Source organism: Paroedura picta, chromosome 3, assembly GCF_049243985.1.
Source record: "Paroedura picta isolate Pp20150507F chromosome 3, Ppicta_v3.0, whole genome shotgun sequence".
NCBI lineage: Eukaryota > Metazoa > Chordata > Lepidosauria > Squamata > Gekkonidae > Paroedura > Paroedura picta.
In genome coordinates this window covers 174399049-174425434 of record NC_135371.1, presented here as the reverse complement: position 1 = coordinate 174425434, position 26386 = coordinate 174399049, and the positions used below count along the sequence as shown (strand labels likewise).

General features: G+C 47.3%; 1 protein-coding gene across 2 annotated transcripts in view; it reads left to right on the top strand.

Moving 5' to 3' along the window:
* Window positions 1-12301: 12301 nt before the first annotated feature.
* Window positions 12302-26386, top strand: part of DNMT1 (DNA methyltransferase 1) — a 43761-nt gene continuing 29676 nt past the window's right edge. Inside the window, exons 1-10 of one of the 2 annotated variants that reach the window (XM_077329760.1) lie at window positions 12302-12449; window positions 19887-19929; window positions 20014-20121; window positions 20565-20847; window positions 21582-21654; window positions 22645-22738; window positions 23269-23309; window positions 24626-24677; window positions 25176-25259; window positions 26148-26257. In XM_077329760.1, the coding sequence (XP_077185875.1) occupies window positions 12403-12449; window positions 19887-19929; window positions 20014-20121; window positions 20565-20847; window positions 21582-21654; window positions 22645-22738; window positions 23269-23309; window positions 24626-24677; window positions 25176-25259; window positions 26148-26257 (935 nt within the window). In that variant the 5' untranslated portion in view covers window positions 12302-12402. Of the gene's footprint in view, window positions 12450-19886; window positions 19930-20013; window positions 20122-20564; window positions 20848-21581; window positions 21655-22641; window positions 22739-23268; window positions 23310-24625; window positions 24678-25175; window positions 25260-26147; window positions 26258-26386 lie in introns of both variants that reach the window. The other variant, XM_077329758.1, reaches the window with a different exon arrangement.

Genomic DNA, 26386 nt, shown 5'->3' with positions numbered 1-26386 from the left:
GCTGGCTGCATGTAGAGGAGGAATGAGGAATCATACCCAGTTCTCCAGATTACAGGCCACTGCTCTTTAACCACGACACCACGCGGGCTCTCGTGTGGTCGAAAGAGACAGCCCAGAGAAAGCCCCTGCACAGAGGGCATCTAAAATCTTCTATTTAGGATCAATCAAAGCGACACAAAACCACATGCAAACTTTTGAGTCATCTTATTGACGATCCAGCGAATTGTAGGGAATCAAAGAACCCTTTTGCTTTTAAAATCACTCAAAGGGTTGCCGCCTGCCCGATCGGAAATCTTGTCCAACCGGTTTTGTTTGCCTCTTGGCTGCGTTCTTTATATTTTAAACTCAGCTGCCGGGCACAATGCAGCTATTCAGTTGCCTACATATTCCTATTAACAAGCTTGCTGCCTTTTGCCGGAAGAGATAATTGCTACCTGAGGTCATGGCATTTTCCTGTAACGATTTCTACCATTTGATGGGCATTTAAGAGTGAAAAATGCTCCCCCCCCCTCCGATAAGCAATCCCCATGGCTGTTTACCAGTGAGCTGAAGCCAGTCCTGCCACGGGGAGTGCAAACCTGATGGCAGAAAGTACTGCAAGACTGGAGCTGACTCATGGTGACCCTGTAAGGCAGGTGTCCCCAACTTGGTGTCCATGTGTGCAGTGGAGTACACAAAGATATTTCCTGCCCCCTGCAAAGTGTTTTTAGAAAAGGAGTGGGCCCAGGTGTGGCCAGCAGAGCTTCTGAGTTGGAAGGGCTCTCCAGGGTCATTTAGTCCAACCCCCTGCAGGATGCAGGGAATAGACACAAGAGCCAAGCACCTACACAGTCCCTTCTGCCCACCCACTTAAAATCTGCCAAAGTTGACAGGATCAGCGTTTCTGTGAGGGGGCTATCTACCCTCTGATAAAAACTTCTAAGGAAGAAGAACCCAAAACCTCTTATCATATTGGCTATCATATCACCTCTTGGCTACCCGCCTCACAGGGGGCGAATTGTGGGGAGAGGAGGCCAAAAGCCACTGTAAGCTGTTCTGAGACTCCTTAACGGTACCGAAAAGCCGGGAATAAAAACCTACTCTTCTTCTCCTTCTTCCTCAATGCCATAGAATCCACCCTCAAAAGCAGCCCTTTTCTCCAGGGGAACTGATCTCTGTAGTCTGGAGAGGAGCTGGAATTCCAGGGGAGCTCCAGCCCATTCCTAAAGGTTGGCAACCTATCTGCAGTATCCTGTGACCATCATGGCTAGATGGGCTGTAGAACATCCTTCTGTGTTATGATCTCCTGGTTGGGTGCTCCTTTCTCTGGGGGAGCTCATGCCTGGAGCCCCCTCCAGTTTGAACATGGAGAAACGTTTACATTCAAATATCCCGCCTGCATAGATTCATACTGGAGACTGACTGCAAGTATAAAAGGGCATGCAGAGAACAGGGCTTGGTGCCAGTTCACCCCAGGATACTCCAGCTGTTAGAAACAACCGTCCCTGTTCTTTCCCCGGGATCACACAGCATCCCAAAAATCACTCCCAGGTAGCTTCATAAAATAAAAACAAAGTTTGGTTACAATAGAAAGCTTTTGGGGGAACCTCAACACTGGATCACAGCAGACCAAGGCAATATTACCATCTGCTGGTGGAACCGCAGTACTGCTATGCCTGTTCATGTTTTAAAGTGGCTTAAAGCTCTAATGTTCATACATTTACCATTTCCCCACAAGGAATATGTTCCTGGACAGCCTTCGAATGTTGGTGGCTTTTAGAGCCCCCTCCATATGACATGGCCAACATCCCAAGGCTGTCCAGTAGCCTGGTCAAGATTGGGCCATTTTTAACTCAGGGTTTTGGGAATCACTAAAACTGGATTCCCCCTTCAAGGATCGCTGCCTTGTTGTGGCAAGGGGGCTTGCGTAGTTCAGTGAAGCTATGAGCTATGCCGTGCAGGGCCACCCAAGACGGACAGGTCATAGCTGAGAGCTCTGACAAAAGGTGATCCACTGGAGAAGGCAATGGCAAACCACTCCAGTATCTTTGCCATGAAAACTCTATGGACAGTTCCAATAGGCATAACGATATGACGCTGGAAGATGAGCCCCTCAGGTCGGAAGGTGTCCAATATGCTACTGGGGATGAGCAGACGGCTAGTACGAGTAGCGCCAGAATGAATGAAGCGGCTGGGCCAAAGCCGAAAGGACGCTCAGTTGTGGAAGTAACTGGTGGCGAAAAGACAGTCCGATGCTGTAAAGATTTTTATTCCATAGGAACCTGGAACGTCAGATCCATGAATCAAGGCAAGCTGGACGTGGTTAAACAAGAAATGAGAAGACTGAACATCGACATTTTAGGAATCAGTGAACTAAAATGGACAGGAATGGGTGAATTTAATTCAGATGACCATCAGGTATACTACTGTGGACAAGAATCTCGCAGAAGAAATGGAGTAGCATTCATAATCAATAAGAGAGTAGGAAAAGCAGTCTTGGGATACAATCCCCAAAATGACAGAATGATCTCAGTTCGAATCCAAGGCAAACCATTCAACATCACAGTGATCCAGGTCTACGCCCCAACCACTGCTGCTGAAGAGGATGAAGTTGATCAGTTCTATGAAGCCCTACAACACCTTCTAGAAGCAACGCCCAAAAATGATGTGCTTATCATCATGGGGGATTGGAATGCTAAAGTAGGAAGCCAAAAGATAACCGGGATAACAGGCAAGTTTGGCCTTGGAGTACAAAATGAAGCAGGGCACAGGCTGGTAGAATTTTGTCAAGAGAATACAATGGTCATAGCAAACACTCTTTTCCAGCAACCCAAGAGACGACTCTACACATGGACATCACCAGACGGTCAACACAGAAATCAGATTGACTATGTGCTCTGCAGCCAAAGATGGAAAAGTTCTATCCAGTCAATAAAAACAAGACCAGGAGCTGATTGTGGTTCAGATCATGAACTTCTTGTTGCAAAATTTAGGCTTAAATTGAAGAAAGTAGGGAAAAGCACTAGGCCACTCAGGTATGAACTAAATCATATCCCTGACGAATACACAGTGGAGGTGACAAATAGATTTAAGGAATTAGATCTGATAGACAGAGTGCCTGAAGAACTATGGACGGAGGTTCGCAACATTGTACAAGAGGTAGCAACTAAAACCATCCCAAAGAAAAAGAAATGCAAGAAATCAAAATGGCTGTCTGAGGAAGCTTTACAAATAGCTAAGGAGAGAAGGGAAGTGAAAGGCAAGGGAGAAAGAGAAAGATACACCCAATTGAATGCAGAATTCCAGAGAAAAGCTAGAAGAGATAAGAATGCCTTCTTAAATGAACAGTGCAAACAAATAGAAGAAAACAATAGAATGGGGAGGACCAGAGATCTTTTCAAGAAAATTGGAGATATGAAGAGAACGTTTCATGCAAAGATGGGTATGATAAGGGACCAAAATGGTAGGGACCTCACAGAAGCAGAAGAGATCAAACAAAGGTGGCAAAATTATACAGAAGAACTATACAAGAGCGAGCTTAACATCCCTGATGACCACAATGGGGTAGTTACTGACCTGGAGCCAGACATCCTGGAATGTGAAGTCAAATGGGCCTTAGGAAGTCTGAGCAACAATAAAGCTAGTGGTAGTGACAGCATTCCAGTTGAACTATTCAAAATCTTAAAGGACGATGCAGTAAAAGTGCTACACTCAATATGCCAGCAAATTTGGAAAACTCAACAATGGCCACAGGATTGGAAAAGGTCAGTTTACATTCCAATCCCAAAGAAGGGCAATGCCAAAGAATGTTCAAACTACCGCACCATCGCACTAATTTCTCATGCTAGCAAAGTTATGCTCAAAATCCTACAAGCTAGGCTCCAGCAATATGTGGACCGAGAACTTCCAGAAGTACAGGCAGGATTTCGAAGAGGCAGAGGAACTAGAGATCAAATTGCCAACATACGCTGGATCATGGAGAAAGCTAGGGAGTACCAGAAGAACGTCTACTTCTGCTTCATTGACTATGCTAAAGCCTTTGATTGTGTGGAGCACAACAAATTGTGGCAAGTTCTTAAAGAGATGGGAATACCAGAGCATCTTATTTGTCTCTTGAGAAATTTATATGCAGGTCAAGAAGCAACAGTGAGAACTGAACATGGAATCACTGACTGGTTCAAAATTGAGAAAGGAGTTCGGCAAGGCTGTATACTGTCGCCTTGCCTATTTAACTTGTATGCAGAGCACATCATGAGAAATGCGGGATTAGAGGAGTCACAAATTGGGATCAAGATTGCAGGGAGAAATATCAACAACCTCAGATATGCAGATGATACCACTCTAATGGCAGAAAGTGAAGAGGAACTAAAGAGCCTGTTGATGCGGGTGAAGGAGGAGAGTGCCAAAGTTGGCTTGAAACTCAACATCAAGAAAACAAAGATCATGGCATCCGGCCCTCTCAATTCCTGGCAAATAGAAGGGGAAGAAATGGAGATAGTGACAGATTTTATTTTCCTGGGCTCCAAGATCACTGCAGATGGGGACTGCAGCAAAGAAATTAAAAGACGCTTGCTCCTGGGGAGGAAAGCTATGGCAAATCTAGACAGCATCCTAAAAAGCAGAGACATCACCCTGCCAACAAAAGTGTGTTTAGTCAAGGCTATGGTCTTCCCAGTTGCAATGTATGGCTGCGAAAGTTGGACCATAAGGAAGGCCGAGCGTCAAAGAATTGAGGCTTTTGAACTCTGGTGCTGGAGAAGACTCTTGCGAGTCCCTTGGACTGCAAGGCGAACAAACCAGTCAGTCCTAGAGGAGATCAGCCCTGACTGCTCTTTAGAAGGCCAGATCCTGAAGATGAAACTCAAATATTTTGGCCACCTCATGAGAAGGAAGGACTCCCTGGAGAAGAGCCTAATGCTGGGAGAGATCGAGGGCAAAAGAAGAAGGGGACGACAGAGAATGAGGTGGATGGATGGAGTCACTGAAGCAGTAGGTGCAAACTTAAATGGACTCCGGGGAATGGTAGAGGACAGGAAGGCCTGGAGGATCATTGTCCATGGGGTCGCGATGGGTCGGACACGACTTCGCACATAACAACAAAAACTGGATTTACAATCCTAAATCGCACGTCCCATTGGTGAGCAACCAGGGATAAGACCGTATGGAGGGGAAAACGCACAATAGTCTTGGCAACTTTGTCTCACCCTCGCACCCACCCTCCCCTCTCCATTTCCTGCTCCAGGTATTTTTTTTAATGGAGCAGTACATGTTGCAGTGTGACCGCAAGCCTATATTGTCAAAGGTGAAATAAAATCTTATTTACAGTGTCCACGGTCTTTTTGGGATCAGGCAGGCAAAACACAACCACATCTGTTTTCTGGAGGTGGGGGATGAGCTGGGAGAGAAGGGTGGTGGGTGATGGGGCTGCCTTCTCCCGATCATACAGGGGTCTGAGCAATTTGCTTTTAAGCCAATCATTTACACAAAATGTCTTTTTGGACTTCAGTTACCTGTCCAGCCTTCTCACAACTGGAGCAGGCAAAAGCAGTCCTGTTTCTGTTTTCTGGAGGTGGGGAATGAGTTGGGAAAGGTGGGGGCTGGTGATCGGGCTGCCTTCTCCTGGTCATGCAGGGGTCTGAGCGCTCTGTTCTAAAGCCAACCATTAGCACAAAATGTCTTTTTGGGCTCCAGGGATCATGTTCAGTGGCTCAGAAATCCACCCAGGACAGAAATAAACTGCAAAAGAACACAAATTCCCAAAGGAGGGGGAGTTCTGTATCATTCTGGTGTTTTTCCATAGCAACACAACAGTTCTGATTGTTATTAAAAATGCATCTGTGTTGTACCATTACCACATAGCAGTGTGGAAGTGCCTTTTTAATTTTAAAAATTGGGGGCTGCAGTGGGGAAGAGAAAATGTTTCAGTCCATGAGAGACTGTGCTGTGCTGTGATTGGTAGCTTGCTGTGATTGACAAGCCAAGGAGTGGAGGGAGAAGTTTGGCTTGTTTTCCCTTGAGTGTCCTCTGGAGGCCAAAAAGCTGTGACAGGGCAGAGGGAAAATGCAGGAGGGGTCTCCCTCCTGTGAGGAGGTCTGCAAACATGAGAATTACCATCCCGCATTTGCAAGCAGGAAGCCACTTATGTTCTACCCCTCTGTGCGGAAATGGCCTTAGATCAAGATGGGCAGCTATGTTAGTCTGTCTGCACCAGTGAAGAAGCACCAGAGTTCAGTAGCACCTTCAAGATAAGCGAAAATTGTGGATGGGGAGGAACCTTTGGGAGTCACTGTTCCCTTCTTCAGATACCACAGAGCCAGAGTACTGGAGCACTTTAAAGACTAACAAAATCTGTGACAGGGGAGGAGTTTTCGTGAGTCACTTCTCACCTCTTCAGGTACCAAAGAGTATGGGTGTGGGGCACATAAACAGGTAACAATATTTGTGGCAGCGGAGGAGCTTTCAGGAGTCACAGCTCTCTTCTTCAGATACCAAAGAGACAGAGTCCAGGAACACCTTCAAGATGAACAAAATTTGTGGCAGGGGAAGAGGTTTGTTATTGCTCATTTCTTTAGATAACAAAAAACAAGAGTCTAGGAGCACCTTAAAGACTCACAACATTTGTGGAAGGAGAGGAGCTTTTGAGAGTCACTGCTCACTTCTTCAGGAACTAAAGAGCAAGAGTTCAGCAGCACCTTAAAGACGAATAGCAGGGAAGGAGTTCTAATGATACTCACTTCTTCAGATGCAGCGAGACTGTGAGTCCCTCTGTCCTTCTACCTTGGAGGGTGGAGTGACATCTGACGCCGAATGACAGTAGCAAGCAAATGATCACAGCAGGCGTGATTGGATTAGCTGTGATATGCAGAAGGGTGGCGGGCGTGGAAAAATCAGCATTGGTCAGGGGACAGGAGGTCTCAAGATGCAGTCCAGCAGGATGAATGGTCTTGAGATTCATTGTTGGTTCTGAAAAAATAATAATTTGCCTACCTGTTATTTTCAGTGAAGAAAAGAGACATATAGCTATTGGTTTGAGATTAAGGTACAGTTGTCTCAAGCAGAAAGTAGTGTTCACACAGATCTTATCCTCACAGCAACTCTGTGGGGGAGGTGAGACAGTGAGCAACTGGGTCAAGATCCCTTAATTAATTTATTTGTTTTTGTTTGCTAAATTTCTTTACTGCCCTCCCATCAGGGTATCTCAGATCCTACACCAGGGTTTTTCAACCAGGGGTTTGTGAAACCCTAGGGGTAGTCAAACTGCGGCCCTCCAGATGTCCATGGACCACAATTCCCATGAACCCCTGCCAGCGTTCTCTGGCAGGGGCTCATGGGAATTGTAGTCCATGAACATCTGGAGGACCACGGGTTGACTACCCCTGCCCTAGAGTGTCTCGATGGCTCTAGAAGGGTTTCCGGAATGGGTGGGAGTTAATTTAAAATTTGTCAAACCTTTATCATTTTCTATCTCATGCAGAATTTTATGAATTGCTATCATGTTCCCCCTTTTTTGTATATTTTCTCAATGGACTTCAGCCTTTCTTCCTAGGAAAGGTTATCCAGCCTCCTAATCCTCTTCATTGACTTCTTTGGTACTTTTTCCAGGTCTGCAATGTCCTTTTTGAGATATGGTACGCAGAAGTCAACACGGTATTTCAGATGAGACTGCACCAGAGATGAAAACTGGGGCATGATAACGTTGCCTGTTGTATTTTCAGTCCTTTCTTTAATAATCGCCAGCACTGATACAAACTGGATCAATCTTTTCCTTGAGTTATCCACTATGGTCTCTTTCCCTTTCAGCAAATTCAGCTTCTATCAATTCTTAAAGCGAGGGGGGTGTTTGTTTGAATGTGCATCCCCCCTGACACTTACCTCCATTCACAGTCAGCCTTGGTTTTCACCAGCCTGAATAATTTTGTGTCATCTGCCAAACTTGGCCACCACAATGCTCACCTCCCAACCCCATCCCACCCCCATTCCAGACCATTTATGAGCAAATTATGCAGCACCCACCCCAAGACTGATCCTTGTGGAACCCCACTGCTTACCTCCTTCCATTGGGAGAATCTGGAATCTGCTTTGTCAGGGAAGCTCACGTAAAAAGACCACAATTTTAAAATCTCCAATCAGGACAGCCAACATTAAAAAAACCGCTAAATAAGTCAAATTACTCTAGGAAGTAGGAGGGGGTAGCTGTGAATTATCTGCATGGTCAAATTACAGGGCTTCCTTCCCACTCCCTGTTTCTAAATATGGTCCTAAAGAAAACTTTTCTAGATTGATCCTAATTAAAAATTGTGATTGGCACCCATTTTTAAAAAGATTTATGTGGATTGCGATCTGGTTTTCGATTTGTTCCATCTATTGTACTTTATTTATATAATGTTTAATTATTTACATTATTTATATTTTCTATCACAGTATTTTTTCATATTATATTTTATTATTTATAGTTTTACATTATATAATTATATTCCAAGAGCCTCTTGTGGCGCAGAGTGGTAAGGCAGCCGTCTGAAAGCTTTGCCCATGAGGCTGGGAGTTCAATCCCAGCAGCCGGCTCAAGGTTGACTCAGCCTTCCATCCTTCCGAGGTCGGTAAAATGAGTACCCAGCTTGCTTGCTGGGGGGGTAAACGGTAATGACTGGGGAAGGCACTGGCAAACCACCCCGTATTGAGTCTGCCATGAAAACGCTGGAGGGCATCACCCCAAGGGTCAGACATGACTCGGTGCTTGCACAGGGGATACCTTTACCTTTACCTAATTATATTCCATTATTTTTTCTACTATGATTATATCATATTGGGGAATTGATGGCACCAGTGTTGTAAAAATCTAAGGTATAAATAGAATCAGTATACATTGTTTTTATTATGTATATTTTATCATGATGATGTCATATATCATATTTATATTACATGATATATTATATTGTTTATTAAATGATTATATTGTATAAGATTTATATTATGTCATTTAAAGGTTTATTATAATAGTATAATAATTTAATTTTTATAGCCTGTCCTTCTCAGGCAAGTAGCAACAGGAATTTATACAATTAACTGTACATGATAAACAGTTGATAACAGCCTTTAACTTTTAAATTAAATTAATTACATTGTGTTAATTGAAGAATAGTGAATTATATTCATAAACTGCCTGATCAAAGAAGCCCCATTTTGCTGGGTAGTTTGTGGGTTTGGGTTTTTTTTCCTGTTTTGTAGGTATGGAGGCCTGCATGGGTAGTGGATTAGCCGCAAGGGAGTGGCCGGCAATAAATCGAATAATAATAATAATAATAATAATAATAATAATAATAATAATAATAATAATAATAATAATAATAATAATAATTTCCTTGGTGTTAATTTTTTCCCCAGCTTCAGTCATAGGCCTGGCGGAACTGCTGTTTTACAGGCCTTCCGGAACTGTTTAAGGTAGCCTTTCTCAACTTTCTAACCATTGAGAAACCACTACAATATTCTGCAGGCCACCGAAACCCCAGAAGTGGTGTGATTGTGGTATACAGCTGTGTGTACCCCTCCAGGGGCCCCCCCTTCCCACCCACCCTGGCCATCATTTTAAAAGGGAGGTCAACATGACCACCACCACCTGCGCCAAGCCAAACTACTAGCGCCCTACTTGGCTCCGGAACACCTAGCCACAGTGATCCACGCGACGGTCACCTCCAGGCTGGACTCCTGCAACTCGCTCTACGCAAGCCTGAACTTGACTTTGATCCGGGAACTGCAACTAGTCCAGCCAGAACATCTAAGTTATCTGTACTGTTTCTGTTCTGTTTCATGTGAACCGCCTTGAGCCTTCGGGAAGAGCAGTATACAAATATAATGTGTTTATTTATGTATTTATTTATTTATTTAGATTTTTATACCGCACTTCCCTACGGCTCTGGGCGGTTTACATAAAACATTTTGGAACATTTACATAGAACACTATCAAAATCAATATAACAGTATAATAAATAAATTTTATGTATTTGTTTGTTTGTTTATTTATATTTATATACTGCCCTCTCCCGAAGGCTCAGGGCGGTTTACAGGGAACAGGGAACAGATACAGATAACATGAGGTTACCCATGTGACAACAGCAATAACAGTACAGCAACAATAACCCCAACATGATAACAGCAATAATAATATGATAGAACTGCAAAGGAGCCTCAGCTCAACTCTTACTGGGACCCAGTGCGTTAGGCAGATTAGTGGTGGTCATAATAAGGGGGGGGGCTGAGGGCCAATTGGAAGCGATGGTCCGGGTCAACCTCAACCAAATAAATAAATAAACAAACAAATAAACAAATAAATAAATACATCTCGGCTAGATGGTTAACAATGTTTATATATATAAATTAATTTACACACACCCACACACACGATATAGATATATAGATATAGATATAGATATATAGATATAGATATATAGATATATAAAGATATAGATATAGATATATAGATATAGATATATAGATATATAGATGAAGATATAGATATATAAATATATAGATATATAGATATATAGATGAAGATATAGATATATAGATATATAGATATAGATATATAGATGAAGATATAGATATATAGATATAGATATAGATATATAGATATAGATCAGGGGTAGTCAAACTGCGGCCCTCCAGATGTCCATGGACTACAATTCCCAGGAGCCCCTGCCAGCATTCGCTGGCAGGGGCTCGTGGGAATTGTAGTCCATGGACATCTGGAGGGCCGCAGTTTGACTACCCCTGATATAGATGAAGAGATATAGATATAGATAAAGATATAGATATATAGATATAGATATAGATATATAGATATAGATGAAGATATAGATATATAGATATAGATATAGATGAAGATATAGATGAAGAGATATAGATATATATATAGATATAGATATAGATGAAGAGATATAGATATAGATATAGATATAGATGAAGAGATATAGATATAGAAGTGAATTACTTCCCACCCATTTGGGCAGCCCTTCCAGGGCTGTGGAGAAGTCCCGGGGGGGGGGGTTTCAAGAGCCCTGGCGGAGAAAGCCTTAAGGCTTAAGGGCCTGGGGGGCCCCGGAGGGGGGGGGAGCGTTCCACCCGGCTGGGGCCACGACTGAGAGCGGCCCCCTCCGGACCAGGACTGCGACCCTCTGCAGCTCTCCTCGGCTGCATCTTAGCGGGCTCTGGGGGGCATGGCGGAGGAGGCAGCCCCGTAAATACATTCAGTGGCATTATTATTATTATATAAACACACAAGGCATACCGCTACATTCAATGATTCACGTTTTCTACTAAGCCTATATAGCTTCACTTTAAATTAATATAGATTATGCACGAATCATATTATATACATTATTATTATTCTATTTTCTATTGCACTTATGTATTTATTTATATTATTTTATTTTCTTAGGTTTTATTATTTATTTATTTATTTATTTATTTATTTATTTATTATGTCGTCTTCTGTTTAGTTTGACATTACAGTATTACCTTATTGTATTTTCTGCTTATATGCGTGCTATTTTATATTGATTCCCGCTAATATGTTACGCCTGTATATTTGTGGTTTTATATTTTTCCATATTAGGATTCGATCGCATTATCGTTGTACCAGGTCATTTATAGCTTTACGTTAGAGTATGACATTGGATTGGTTTTTATTTACATTAATAATGTTTTCTATTAGGCTTACATACTTTACTTTGATTTAGGTTATGCGCTTATCATATCACAATATATATATATTAATATTAACAATGTGTAATATTAATCATATATATATATAACTGCGTTTTCTATTGCCCTTCGGTATTTATTTCGATTATTATATTGTATATTGTAGTTTGACGTGACATTATTATATTGTTTTCTGCTTCTATACGTGCTATTTTGCCTCTCTTTCCGCTAATATATTACGCTTAAATTGTGGTGACTTTATATTTTTCCACATTCGCATGAGGTCATTTATAGCTCCCTAGTTATATTTTTCACTTTATATTTAATTTTTTCGAACTTTTTTCCTTCCCTCAGACATTAAAAAAAAAAAAAAACGGTTCCTGTCAGCCGTTGGAAGCCGTTGCCGCCTCCCGCCCCCCCCCCGCTCTGCTGCCGACTTGGTACGCCCCTAACGCCTCCCTCCCGCTCGGTGCCGCTTGGTCTCTCCCTCCCTCCCTCCTTCTCCCCCCCGGCCCCAACTTGGTTGCGCCCCGTCCTTCCGGGCCTGTTTGTACCTGATCTCCCTCTCGGCCCCCCCGCGCCGCGGCCGCCATTGGTCTCTCCCGCGCCTGGCCCCGCCCCCGGCTGCCCTCTCCCCCCTCCCCGCCTGCCCGGTGCGCGCGAAAAGCGCCTCCCGCCGGCCCCCCCCCTCGACCCTCCTGCCCGCCCGCCCGCCTCGCCGCCCCGATGCCCGCCCGGGCCGCCCCGCTGACCCCGGAGGAGCTGCGCAGGCGGTGAGTGCAGGGGACGAGCCCCCCCCCCCCCGTTTGCTCCCCGGGAGACCCCCCCCAGACCGCCCCTCCCTCCCTCCTCCCCCCCCCCTCTGTGTATAATGAGATCCCCCCCAAAGATGCAAAGGGGGAGTGGGGGGGTCATTGCTGTCCCGCTTTCCCCAGTCCTGGGCAATGGGGGGCTATTGCTCTCCCCCCCTCCTTGGCCCTGGAGCTGTCGCCTCTCTGCAACCCCCCCTTTCTAGGCTTCCTGCTCCCCCAAAAAAGATAGGTCCTAGACCCTTTCCTTAGCCCCCTTGGGGAGAAGTGGGGAGCAGTGCTCCCCCCCTTCCCGGCCATCTGGCCCTGGGGAATGGGGGGCTGTCGCTGACCCCCCTCTTGTTCCTAAAAGTGTCTCCACTCTGCACCCCCTTTCTAGCCTTCTCCCCCTCCAATAAACCCCACTTCCTTCCCTTGGGCATCAGCCTTGAGGTGCCCCCACCTTGCATAAAAAGAAAGGGGCGTTTGCAAAGGGAACCCCAAGGCTTGTGGGGTGAAGGGGGGGGAATCTTCAGAGGGGAAGCCCCAGTGCTGCTTATGGACACCCTAGTTGGAGCTCAGCCACCCCCCCATCAGATTACTTGGGGGGGGGGTCTCTTTGCTCCTGGTGGCAATACAAGGGCTTTGCCAGCTATAGGGAACTAGATCCTCTCCTGTCATTTGTGTGTGTTTGGGGTTGTGGGTTCTTTCATTTGAAGAGGGGGGGTTTCGTGTTGTGCCCACTTCCAGTCCTCAGGGGTTTGTTTTCTACTGAGCTGCACCCTGATATAGCAAAATCCTGGGGGGGGGGGAGCTTTCCTTCCCAAGAATACCCACCCAACCAAGTCCCCTTTTTCCTTAGCCCCTATCTTCTCCAACTTTTCTTAGCAGAAATGTGGCCATGGGGAGGCCCAAGTGCAAGCCCCCCCCCCCAAGTCTCAAAAGCGGAGATGGAGGGGGGGGTTGCATTGGAAAGTTACTTTCCCTTAGGTGTGAGTTGCAAATAGGTTTGTGTTTATGGGATCGCTGCTATCTTTTATCTATACCATTCATTAAAGGAGCAGACCTGAACTTTTGGTTTTTTTTACTTTGGGTTTTTTTTTGGGGGGGGGGTCTTGGCAACGTTCTCTAGTTTCCTTCTGGGCACCCTTGGTCAAAAATGCATGGCAGGGATGGAGTGTGGCCCCCACCACAAAAAAAATCCCAAAGGGAAGTCACGCACATTGCAAAGTCACTTTCCCTTAACTGAACTGTAAATGCGTTTCTGGGGTTTGCTGGGGGGTCGGGGGGGGGAGGTAAAGAGATCGAGCAGCAGCAACACCGAGGCCCTTTTTTCGGGTGGAGGGGTTTCTCTGTCATGTTTTCTGGTTCCTTCCTGGGTACCGTCCTCTAGTGCCACCCGAGACAGGATGTCGGAAAAGGAATTCTGTATGCGCTCGAAAGCGCTTCTTGGCGGGAACGGGTGACGCAGGGCTCACATAACATGCCCAGTGGAGCGAGCCATGCTTCACACGCCCTGCCTTATGCATAAGGGGGGGGGCGAGACTGCGGGTTGGGCACGTTGGCAGATTACAAGCTTGCAGGGCGGGCGACTTTGCCCTCCTTTTTGCCGCCTCCGGGAGCACGCTGCGTTTTGATGGCGGCCATCCCTTCCCGGAGGGGGAGGGGGTTGGATTTGGGGGCTGGCCCGTCTTGACAGTCGCTCCAAATAATTACGGGTTGTGCATTTTAGTTATTTTTTTCCCAAAGCCCACTGCTTTTGTCCTGGTCGCTTTTGCAGGCCACGTTTTATGACCCCGCTGGGCCACAGTTGTAGCTGTGCACATTCTCCCCCCACCCCCTGTTTTGCTCCCGACAGGGTTGCTAACTAGTCTCCATTCCGGAGGGTGGCCCTCCTTGCTCCGCCATGATAGAATAAAGCCGCGGATTGGTCACTCGCGTCCTCCCAGTTGCGTTTTTGAGATTCTGGGATTATCGCTGGAACTGTAGGTGAGGGATTGATGCAATCACTAAGGCAGGAGAATGCAGAAATGACTTCCCCCCCCCTTTTCTCTCCCCCCAAGGAAAGAAAATAAATTTGACGCCCCTTAGTCGTGGCTCTCTTCCTTGCGCCTCCGATTAATTACGTCGCTCTTTCCTTCTTTCGCTCTCTCCGTGTCTCTTTGCTCCAGAGGCCAGCAGTAGGTGAGCTCCTAGGCCTGTGTGCAAAATGGAGGCCAGAAAGGTGTGCTTATTTAGAAGCGAGCTAGACTTCTTCGTGCGCGGAGGCCGGAAGAAGGAAAGCGCTCCTTCTCTTCCTCCCCCCCCCTCCCCGGCTTTGCAACTTCGTATTAAGTTGCTTGCAAATTGGCCTTCCACCTGGAAGGCGTCTCCAGTGTGCGTCTTTCCCGCCCTTGAGGCCTACCCCTGTAGCGTGCGCCACATGGCCGTCTGTTTGCGTATCCGCTTCCTCCGACAGTGATGCAAACAGCGTCTGCACGGCCATTGTCTGCGGCCGGCCGGTAGTTTGGGGGGGGGGGGGGGTGCCTGGCGTGTTTATACCTCCTGGGAAGTGCTCTTTTTAAACAAAGTCTTGTCCCGTTTTGAAGCCCGTCGGTGTGCGCATAACTCCCGTTTCTTGGCAAGGGCAAAGACGTGCGCTGTGTGCACGAGAGCTGATACCTTGAACAAAACTTTGTGGATCTTAATGCCGTCCCCGGACTCCAACTTGGTGCTGCTTCTTCAGACCACCACGGAAACAACTGGGCAGTCATAGTGTTCCGGGAAACAACCGTAAATGTTTCTCAGCTACTTTACCCTGTGTTTGTTTGAAAGTGAAGTTTGGTTTGTCTCCCTCCTTTTGCTAACAGACTTGCTTGTAGGAAGTTGGCTGGTGGGTTTAGGTGCTGCTTCCTCTGTACATCTGCGTTAGTAATTCGGGTGTGAACGTCACAAACTGTCTTTTGCCCAGGGACCCCCAATGGCTGATCTTAAGGGAAGCAATATTTTCAGGACCTGTATGGGAATGAAGGGCAATTGGTCTTTTCTCATCTGTTTTTGGGGATGCAACATGGAGGACAAAATACCAATCTGATCTTGGCACTCAGATCTCTTACTAACAGTACAGAGAAAGAGAGAGAGAAATCACAAAACTGTTTAAGTCCAGCATGCGCACAAAATCTCATGCCTAGGACTAAACGTAGTTGGTCTTCAAGGTGCCCCTGGACTCAAAGTTTGTTCTTTAGGTATCTGAAGAAGGATGCATGCACACAAAAGTTTATGCCCAGGATTAAACTGTGTGGGTCTTAACAGTGCCACTGGAATCATAGAATCAGAGAAGCAGAAGGCCATCTGATCAAACCCCCTGCTCAGTGCAGGATCAGCCTCAAGCAGGAGAAATATCTGTCCAGATGCTGCTTGAGGACCGCCAATGAGAGGGAGCTCCCCACCTCCTGAGGCAGCCCATCCCACTGCTGAACTAGACTCAGAGAATCCTAGATTGGGAAGGGGCCACGGAGGCTAACCCTATGCTCAGTGCAGGATCAGCCTCAAGCATCCAGGAGAAGGATCTGTCCAGCCACTGTTTGAAGATGGCCAGTGAGGGAGAGCTCCCCACCTCCTTAGGCAGCCCATCCCACTGCTGAAAAAAGTTTCCTGGTGTCTAGCTGCCACCATTCTACATGTAGTTTAAACCCATTACTGCGGGTCATATCCTCCGCTGTCAACAGGAGCTGCCCCCTACCCTCCTCTAAGCGACAGCCTTTCAATTAATTAAAGAGCTATCCTGTCCCCACTCAGCCTCCTCTTCTCCAGGCTGAACATTCCCAAGTCCCTCATCGAGCTGGGTCCCCAGGTCCTGGGTCATCCTCGTTCTCCTCTGTGCTCTCTCTGGAGTCCAGTCTTGTCTGGACTCAAAACTTTGGTCTTCTTTTGTCTGGACTTTTGTCTTTCTTTTGTCTTGTCTGGACTCAAAACTTTGGTCTTCTTACGTTTTTGAGAGCCAGGGCTCCCTTCATCATAGCATTGGGTGTGTTTTTATAAAACCCAAGAATCATGTGGCATCTTGAAGGTTATCATGTTTATTATGAAGATAGTTTTCAGGGGGAAGCCATGTTGGTCTGCAGTAGAGCAGCTGGATTTGAGTCCAGATGTGCTTTAGAGACCCAGTAGATAGAACATTGGAATAGGCAGGCTGAGATGCCTGCCTCTTGGCTCTCACCTTAAGAAGAGATCTGCTGGATCAGATCAGTGGTCCATCTGGTCCAGCCTCCTGCCTCACACAGTGGCCAGCCAGTTTCTCTGGAGGGCCAACAACAGGGCAGAGAGGCTGAGAACTTCCCTTGATAAGAACTTCAGGAGAACCCTCCTGGATCAGACCAGTGAAGGTCCATCTAGTCCAGCCTCAGGTCTTCTCACACAGTGGCCAACCAGTTCCCCTGGAGGACCAAGAAAAAGGCAGAGAGTCTGAGGCCTTCAAAAGGATATCAGAAGAGCCCTGCTGGATGAGACCAGTGAAGGTCCATCTAGTCCAGCCTCAGGTCTTCTCACACAGTGGCCAACCAGTTTCTCTGGAGGGCCAAGAACAGGGCAGAGAGGCCGAGGCCTTCATTTCATTTAGATAGATAAATTTATTGGTATATAGCCAGAGGCCTTTACAAAATATACGATACAAATTTATAAACCATAAAATAGAATAAAAGGAACTGTATAAATATATAAAATTTAAGACCAAAGAACTATGAAACAGCATCCAATACTACTTAGATACAGGAGGATTAAGAGGCTGCCTTAATGTTAACAGCGGTTTTATATGATACATTGTCCATATCAGGGGTAGTCAAACTGCGGCCCTCCAGATGTCCATGGACTACAATTCCCAGGAGCCCCTGCCAGCGAATGCTGGCAGGGGCTCTTGGGAATTGTAGTCCATGGACATCTGGAGGGCCGCAGTTTGACTACCCCTGGTCCATACAGTCCAGAGTTGTGGCTCGGACTCCGGTGGGCCAGGATCCACTTCTCAGACGAGGGCTTGCGTCTCTTGAGTCCAGAGAGAAGAAGGGGGAGAAAAGCGAGTCAGAGGGGTGCGGGCGCAAAGCCCCAACAGAACGGCATCGAGCCAAAAGTCCTCGTCACAGCAGGCCGGGGTCCCTCCCCCCCTCTGTATGGGCAAAAAGCTGGGTGGAAGATGAATTGTCCGCAGTGCATTTTGACCCTCCTGTGCCCAAATCAGATTGGATCAAAGTCACAAGTGAATTGCAGCCAGGAAGCTCCAAGCTGGGATTTCGAAAGAGTCTCTCTTGTAAAGGGGAGGGGGACGCCGGGGGAAGCCCACATTTCAGCAGCAAGGCCTCTCGCCTTAAAGGGAACGCTTTCCCTTAGTCCAGAAAGTTTGAAAGCCAGGGTCTCAATCTAGCACGCTGGGGGCGTCTGTCTTTGCTGGGACTCAGGGTGAGGGGCTTGGGACCCGGAGGAAATGGTAGACTTTCCTTGAACTTGTGAACTGAGCTGAGCTGGGGGGGGGGGGGGGCGGCGGGTGCAGAGACACCTTGTTCTGTTGCAGAAAACTTGCTCCCTGGCGCCCTTTTGTCTAGGCCTGAAGGGTGGGTGGTGCATTTTGTGTGTTTTTTTTTTTTTGCTTGATTCCTCCCCCTCCCATCAGTGGCCCTTTGTGCTTGATTGAGGGGGTGACTCCCTGGGAAGCATCCAGAGGGAAATCGCTCGCCTCTGCGAAGCGAAGGAAATTCCTGGCGTCCCTAGGACAGCTGCCCACGTTTCGGTCATGTTCTTGCTACATTTCGGTGATGAAACCCTGGTTGAGAAAGCCGGCCGTAACCATTTGCGTGATCTGTTCGTCGGTGCAGAAATGCCTGAAATAGGAAGCAGCCGGTTTTCCGTACCCCGGTTTTTACTACCTGGAGGAGTCTCAGAGCAGCTTCCAATCCCCACAACAGACACCCTGCAGGGTAAGTGGGGCTGAGAGAGCTCTGAGAGAACTGGGATTGGTCCAAGACCAACCAGCTGGCAGCATGGAGAGGAGGAGTGGGGAATCAGATCCAGTTCTCCAGAATAGAAGCCGCCGCTCTTAACCACAACACCACACTGGTTCTCAGAATCGGGTCCTAGTTGCAGGAAGCGATCCGCAAGAGTAGAAACCTTGGTCCTTAATCATTTATTCAGGCAAGTGTGTAAAAATATTTTGTATGGTGCAGAGCAATGACTTGTGCCGAAAAGTGGATTTGAAGAGACGTACTGGGGGCGGGGAGGAATGTTGTTGGGATTGTTGTTCTTGTTAGGTGCGAAGTCGTGTCCGACCCATCGCAACCCCATGGACAACGATCCTCCAGGCCTTCCTGTCCTCTCCCATTCCCCGGAGTCCATTTAAGTTTGCCCCGACTGCTTCAGTGACTCCATCCATCCACCTCATTCTCTGTCGTCCCCTTCTTCTTTTGCCCTCGATCGCTCCCAGCATTAGGCTCTTCTCCAGGGAGTCCTTCCTTCTCATGAGGTGGCCAAAGTACTTGAGTTTCATCTTCAGGATCTGACCTTCTAAGGAGCAGGCAGGGCTGATCTCCTCTAGGACTGACCGGTTTGTTCGCCTTGCAGTCCAAGGGACTCGCAAGAGTCTTCTCCAGCACCAGAGTTCAAAAGCCTCAATTCTTTGACGCTCGGCCTTCCTTATGGTCCAACTTTCGCAGCCATACATTGCAACTGGGAAAACCATAGCCTTGACTAAACGAACTTTTGTTGGCAGGGTGATGTCTCTGCTTTTTAGGATGCTGTCTAGATTTGCCATAGCTTTCCTCCCCAGAAGCAAGCGTCTTTTAATTTCTTTGCTGCAGTCCCCATCTGCAGTGATCTTGGAGTCCAGGAAAATAAAATCTGTCACTACCTCCATTTCTTCCCCATCTATTTGCCAGGAATTGAGAGGGCCGGATGCCATGATCTTCATTGTTGGGATTGCAAAAGTGATATACCCTGGCATGTTTGAAATTGTCCATGGACTTGACCGTGCCCTGGCCTGCCCCAAATAGGAAAAATCCTGAATTTGAAAGCAGCAGCTCTTCAGACACACCAAGACTGGCTTCCTCAGGAGGTGGTGGGTTCTCCATCTTTGACATTTTTAAGCAGAGACTTGGAGAGCCATCTGATGGAGAGGCTGATTCTGTGAAGGCTCAAGGGGGTGGCAGGTGACAGGGGATGACCGAGAGGGTTGTGAGTGTCTTTCATGGTGCAGTGGGCTGGACTAGATGACCCAGGAGCTCCCTTCCAACTCTATCATTCTATGTTTCTAAGCCTGTGAACCCTGAAGCCAGGAGGAGAAGGCCTCCTGTGGCAGTATGTGAGACAGGATGGTGGGCTGGATGGACCCTCCCAGGCCTGATCCAGCAGGGCTCTTCTTGACGTTATGTAACAGTGCGGTTGGGTGGTTTGGTGTTTCCACAGGCTGAAAGACCTGGAGAGGGGTGAAGATGGTCGCAGCGAACGGGTGAGTGCCCTCCCCACCCCCCACATCCATCCCGTGAGAAGCCTTCGTGGGAAAGTGTTTGAAACGTTCTGTCTTTGCCTCCAGGAGTGCATCAAAGAGAAGCTGCACCTGATGCAGGGCTTCTTACAAGTCGATATTCAGAACCAGCTGAGGGATCTGGAGACGAAGCTTCGCCAAGAGGAACTTTCAGAGGTGAATTCGCCCTCCCCTTCTGTCCTGACGTTGCTCTGTGGAATCCCTCTGCAGGCATTTTGTCCCACCTTCCCTTCCAGCCGGCAGAATTTTGGGAAACTCATTCCAGAATTTGAGCTTTGCGCTGCTTGTATTTTGATTGCATCTATGTGATTTAATAATAACAATAACAACGACAATAATAATAGTGTTATTGTTTAAAACAGTTTTTTTTACTCCACCTTTCCAACTGGTCGGGATCTCTTTTATTTATTTAATTAATTAATTTATATTTATATACCGCCCTCCCTACACGCTTAGGGCGGTTTACAGGAAACAGGAAAAAGATACAGATAACAGATAAAACTTTGCCAGTTTTAAAGGTCCCACCGGACTCAAACTTTAAATATAGGGCTACCCCTTAAGTCCGTGGGCTCAGCTTCTTGGCCTTCTGCCTCCCCCAGGAGCGGTACTTGGCCCAAGTCAAAGCCCTGCTCCCCGAAGAGCTCTCCTTGGAGAATGGAGACACCCCAGAACTCGGCCAGAAGCCCAACGGCTACACGGAGAACGGCACCTGCGGCAGTGACGACGAATCCGAGGGGCCGCACCGCAAGGGAGCGGAGGAGGCCGCCATGGAGACCGAAGAGGCAGCCGCGTCGTCCTCCTCCTCCTCAGCCACCCTGGCCTCGCCACCCGTGTCCAAAGCCCGTCGGGGCCGGAGGAGCAAGTCCAACAGCGAGAGCAGAAGTAAGCAGCAATTTGGGGACCAGAGGTGGTGTGTGTGTGTGTCCGGGCTCAGTCCATGGCTCTTCTCTTCACTCAGAAGCACCTTGCTTAGCACCTAAGATCGGGCGAGCCTGAGCCATCCAGGCCAGGGCGAGGAACAGCACAGGTGGTCTGCCCTTACCTGCCTCTGCATAGCAACCCTGGGCATCAACCAGACTTGAACCTGCTGAGATCAGGCCACCCTGGGCCCTCCAGGTCCATGAACAGAGGTGGCTTGCCATTGCTTGCCTCTGCACAGTGACTTTGGACTTGCTTGGAGGTCTCCCATCCAAGTACTGGCCCTGCTTAGCTTCCAGGATCTGGTGAGATCAGGCTAGCCTGGGCCCTCCAGGTTTTTCACACGCTGTGAAAGCAGGCGCTAACGATGGTTGGGGTTGGGCGGCAAGGAAGATCGTGGCCCCCCATAGGAGTGGCGGCTTGCAAGTTCCATCTGCGTCCTCCCCCCTCCCCCCCCCACAGAGGTATTGCTGGGGATTGCTAGAGATGGGACGATGTTTCCGCCATATCTTTATTGTATAATGTTTGATATTGTTGTATTTTATGATTTTATGTCAGGGTTTTTTAATGGGATTTTTAAGGTTTTTATCTGACGCTTGTAACTGCCCAAAGGCTCGTGGCGGGAAATAAATCGCAATATAATAATAACAACAACAATAATAGTAATAATTTAACAGCCACTCTCTTTTTATGCGCAGAGTCCCCTGGCAGTTCAAGGGTCACCCGCAGTTCTGGCCGGCAGCCCACCATTGTGGCTATGTTTTCCAAAGGGTGAGTAAAGTCGGCCCTGGTGTTGTCCATTCTCTTGGAGGGGCCTTCTTTTTTCATGCTTACAGGACACTCTGGATCTTTCTTAATTTTATGTCCCCGTCTGCTGGTTATTCTGACGCAGGTAGCCTCCATAGCCCCCCCCCCTCTCTTTTTTTAATTAGAAAAAAAGGAAAAGGGAGAGCAGCTGTGACAGAAGAGACTGTTGAGGAATTTGTGCCTTCAGCATCTCCCCGCCCCCTTCTGAGTCTATATCTGGGAGCAACCCTGGCCCGTTTGCTCTCTCACTGCCTAACAGACCTCCCAGTGAGGCTAGAGGCAAGGAAAGGAAACAACAGTCCTGCGCTGCAGGCCAGGAAAGAGCAAAATATAATCGCTTATCTGGGGAAAGGAACAAAGTTTGAGTCCAGTCGGGCAGCTTGAAGACCAATGAAGTTTTATTCTGGAGATAAGCTTTTGTGCGCATGCATGCACACGAAAACGTATCCCCACAATGAGACTGTTGGTCTTCAAGGTGCCCGGCTGGGCTCATACTTTTGTTCTGCTGCTTCGGCCCAACATGCAGAAGAAATCTATCAAGCTGGCGACAGGAATGCAAACATTTATTCCAAGGTTTACAATACTGCTTGCTGTGGCCTCAGCTGTACTCCTGGCGGAAGAACGCCACCTTTGGAATGTTGATATCTCTGCTAGGGTCCAGATCTCTGCTCTCAGCTCATTCCACCAGGCTTGTGCCAGGGCCAAAAAAGCCCTGGCTCTTATTGGGGCCAAACACACTTCCTCAGGGCCAGGGGCCACCAACAGATTGGGATTTGCCGACGTTCTTTGGGGGACATAATCAGGGAGGCGGTCCTGCAGATTTTCAAGGCCCAGACCACACAAGGCCTTGTACCTCTTGATTTAGCCACCCCTGCCTCCCTCATGCAAACAATTGCAAGAAGCATTTTGCCACATTGACCTTCTTTTTGTCCATTTTGTGGGCCATTCCAGCAGCTCCACGAAGCGAAAATCAGAAGAGGTGAACGGAGAAGTGAAACATGAAATGAACGTAGAACCAGAAGAAGAGGAAGAGGATTCTGGGGAGAAGGTAGGGGTCCCTAATCACACACAGACAAAAAGATATGTCACGATTATTTCAAATTCTTGAATTGGATACATTCTTGAATCCTTCAGACTGATGAATATTGCAGTTCTGACCATGGGGGAAGATGGATACTAAGGGTTTCCCCCCCCCCATGGTATTTTTTGTTTTGGGTATATTGAACCCCCAAAATATTGATATTTTGTAGTATTCCCAAAACCCAACACCAATATGGTTTTCAGATTTGGTAGAAATTGAGGAGTGCCAAATTTTTTCAGCTCCTTGCATCCGATGCATTTACAGGGATCTCTTTAAATGCCTTGGAATCTAGATTTCACCCCTAGCCACCAATCTGCCACTCGGAGTGGAGAAGGTATGCCGATAAGTAATTTGGGGGTATTTTTATTAGCCGAATGCACGCCCTTAATGAATAAGCATCTACTAGATCCGATCTTGCACCTTATTTGGTTCATCTGTTTTGCTTTAAAAGATTCACTGCCTTCTTAATGTGACTCCTCTTTCGTTTCCCCTTCAAGGAGCAAGATGAGAAAAGAATCAAAATGGAAAACAAAGATGCGTAAGTACAGGGGCCAGCGTTGTGTCCTCTTTCATCTGCCACTTCTTTCTAGCAAAGATGTTTGTAGTTTGCAGCAATGCCTGAAACAGACATCTGTTCACAGGGCTTTTCCTATGCTGAATGGGGAAAAAATGTCAAAAGAGAGCAGGCAACACAGTCAACTATTGAGTAGGACTGTTATGGCAATAAGGTTTTCAGAAGTATATATGTATTCGGTGTATTGTGAACAAAATGGGTCACCTTGAAATAATAAAGATATACTTTTAAAATGAATATGTGCATTTGAACTGTAAAATACACAGTAACTAATGTTAGACTACGGGGCCATGCTTGCTGCGTTCAGGAATACAACGGGTGCTAGATTGGGGACCTGGAAGGGCTGCAGGCTGGAGGTCCCTGGGGCAGGGAACCGGCAGGGGCAGCTCTCACACGGCAGGGATTTACACAGCCTCCAAGTCTCAGTGGGAAGTGGAAGGAGGAGGGGGTGGTCAGGGGTGGGGGACGGAAGGCGATTGGCTGGCCGCTGAACAGACAAGCAAGCCGGTTGGAGGAGGAGGCACTCAGGAGTGGGACAGCTTCCCTAAGTGGGTGTTAAGCGCTGAGTGGCACTTAAGCCATGAGACCAGTTCCTCCCCCTAGCCCTTGCCAGAAATATTAAGTGGAACATATTGAGGTGGGTTGCCATGTCGGTTAGAACAAAGTGTTAGTCCCGTGTCCCCTTTAAGACCAACACAGTCTTATTCAGCATATGAGCTTTCATGACTCCCAGAGCCAGGAGGCAACCTTAGAGGAAAGCCTTAGAGCAGGGGTAGTCAAACTGCGGCCCTCCAGATGTCCATGGACTACAATTCCCAGGAGCCCTTGCCAGCATTCGCTGGCAGGGGCTCCTGGGAATTGTAGTCCATGGATATCTGGAGGGCCACAGTTTGACTACCCCTGCCTTAGAGGAAAGCCACTCTGCCCTGTTGTTGGTCTTCCAGAGGAACTGGTCAGCCTCTGAGTGAGACAGGAGGCTGGAACAGATGGAAACTGATGCTTTGCACAAAAGCATCTTTGTGCCACTTTGCCCAAACAATTATACCAAAATATATCCCAAATATACCAGAATTATACCAAGTATTAGTGGTGGAAATGTCTAAGCCAGTATGTGAAATGGTCAGAAATGGTCTCTTTGAAGAAAATTACAGAATTGGACGATATGTTGTTGAACTACCTCCTCAGACTTTCAGAGTCTCTCCTTTTGAACGCAGTCCATGTTAATCTTGTGCTAGTTTGTGCTCCCCACCAGTCTGATTGTGTGGTCTGTTTCTGCCCAGGTCTGAAGTCAAAGAAGAAGCTAGTCAGGTTAAAATCATACCACCTGTTAAAGTAAGTAGTACGTTTCCTTTGCTCTTTTAGAAAACCTGGCTAGGCTGTCCCAAGAGAGCTCCCTCTCACTGGCGGTTTTTAAGCAGCGACTGGACAGGGTTTCGTAAAACTCTGGGGTTTCCTGACAGCCCTGGAAGGGTTTCCTAAATGGGTGGGAGTTAATCAATTTTTAAAAATTTGATAAACATTTATTGGGAGAGATGACCTGAAATGGTCGTGTCAACCTGCTCCCCCTCCCAAAATGGCCAGTGATGGTCCTGGAGAGCCTGGGAAGGGGAGGGGCTTCAGGTGGGCATGTCCACAGCTCTGCTTCCCAATCCTATTCTGCAGGATTGCATCAATTCTGGGGTTTCTCGAAGCTTGAAGAATGTTTGAGGGGTTTCTCAAGGGTAGAAAAGTTGAGACAGGCTGCTTGAGGCTGATCCTGCCTCAAGCAGGGGGTTGGTGTAGGTGGCTTCTGAGGTCCCTTCCAAATCTACGTTTGTATGTTCCTTTCAGACCACGCCGCCCAAGTGTGCCGACTGCAGGCAGTACCTGGACGACCCCGACCTCAAGTTTTTCCAGGGGGATCCCGACAATGCAGTGAGTGTCCTGGCAGAGCCGTGTTGCTGGGCCAGAATCCCATGTTAGCCGGTTCAGCATCAGAAGTTGACACCCGGCATTGTTATTTTATTACTAAATAAATGTGGTGAAGAGCTGTGGCTTCTAATGTGGCAAGCTAGGTTAGTTTTCCCCACTTTGCCACATGCAGTCAACTAGGTGATCTTGGGCTAGTCACAGTCCTGATAGTGTCGTTCTGACTGGTCCTGTCAGAGCGCTCTCAGCCTCATCTCCCTCACAGCGTGTCTGTTGTGAGGAGAGGAAGGGAAGGCGATTGGGAGCTGCTTTGAGACGCCTCCTGGAAGCGAAAAGCGGGGTCTAAAAAATAACTTTTCTTCTTAATTTTTTAAAAGTAAAATTAGTCCTTTTTGTTGTCGAGATAACTTCCTAGAGAAGAAGCTTGGAAATTTACTTTTAAAAAAACGGAAGTTAGAAGCGTTGGTTTGGGCTAGTCACAGTCTTGATAGTGCAGTTCTCACAGAGCAGTCCTGTCAGGGCGCTCTCAGCCCCACCTACTTCACAGGGTGTCTATGGTCGGAAGGGAAGGTGACTTCAAGTTGCTGCCTTCTGGTAGTAAAAAACAGGGTATAAAAACCAACTCTTCTTCTTTTTATATCTGTTTTCCACCCTCTCCGCAAGCACTCTGGACAGATGACAACAGGAATAAAATTACTCCTATATAATGCAGATCCCAAAAATGGGAATTTGGGTGGAATTAAATTAGGTTTAAAAACACGACAAGCAAAAGAATTAAATAATAAATTTCCCCAGTGCTTCTATCATACGGGAAGAGCAGGGGGGGCTTCTGCAGAATAACCCCATGATTTAGCTTGGTGGGTTCTGATAGGGAGGTGTTTTCTCTCTCCCCAGCTGGACGAGCCAGAGATGCTGACGGACGAGCGCTTGTCCATCTTTGACGCCAACGAAGACGGGTTCGAGAGCTACGAAGACCTGCCCCAGCACAAGGTGACCTCCTTCAGGTGAGCTGACTTGCCGGGGCTCCCCGACTTTTCTGAGCCCACAGGCATCTTTAGAATTCTGGCGTGGGGCGGTGGGTCAAGCCACAAGATAGCTGCTGGAGGAGGTGGAGCCCACTCCATGACACTGGA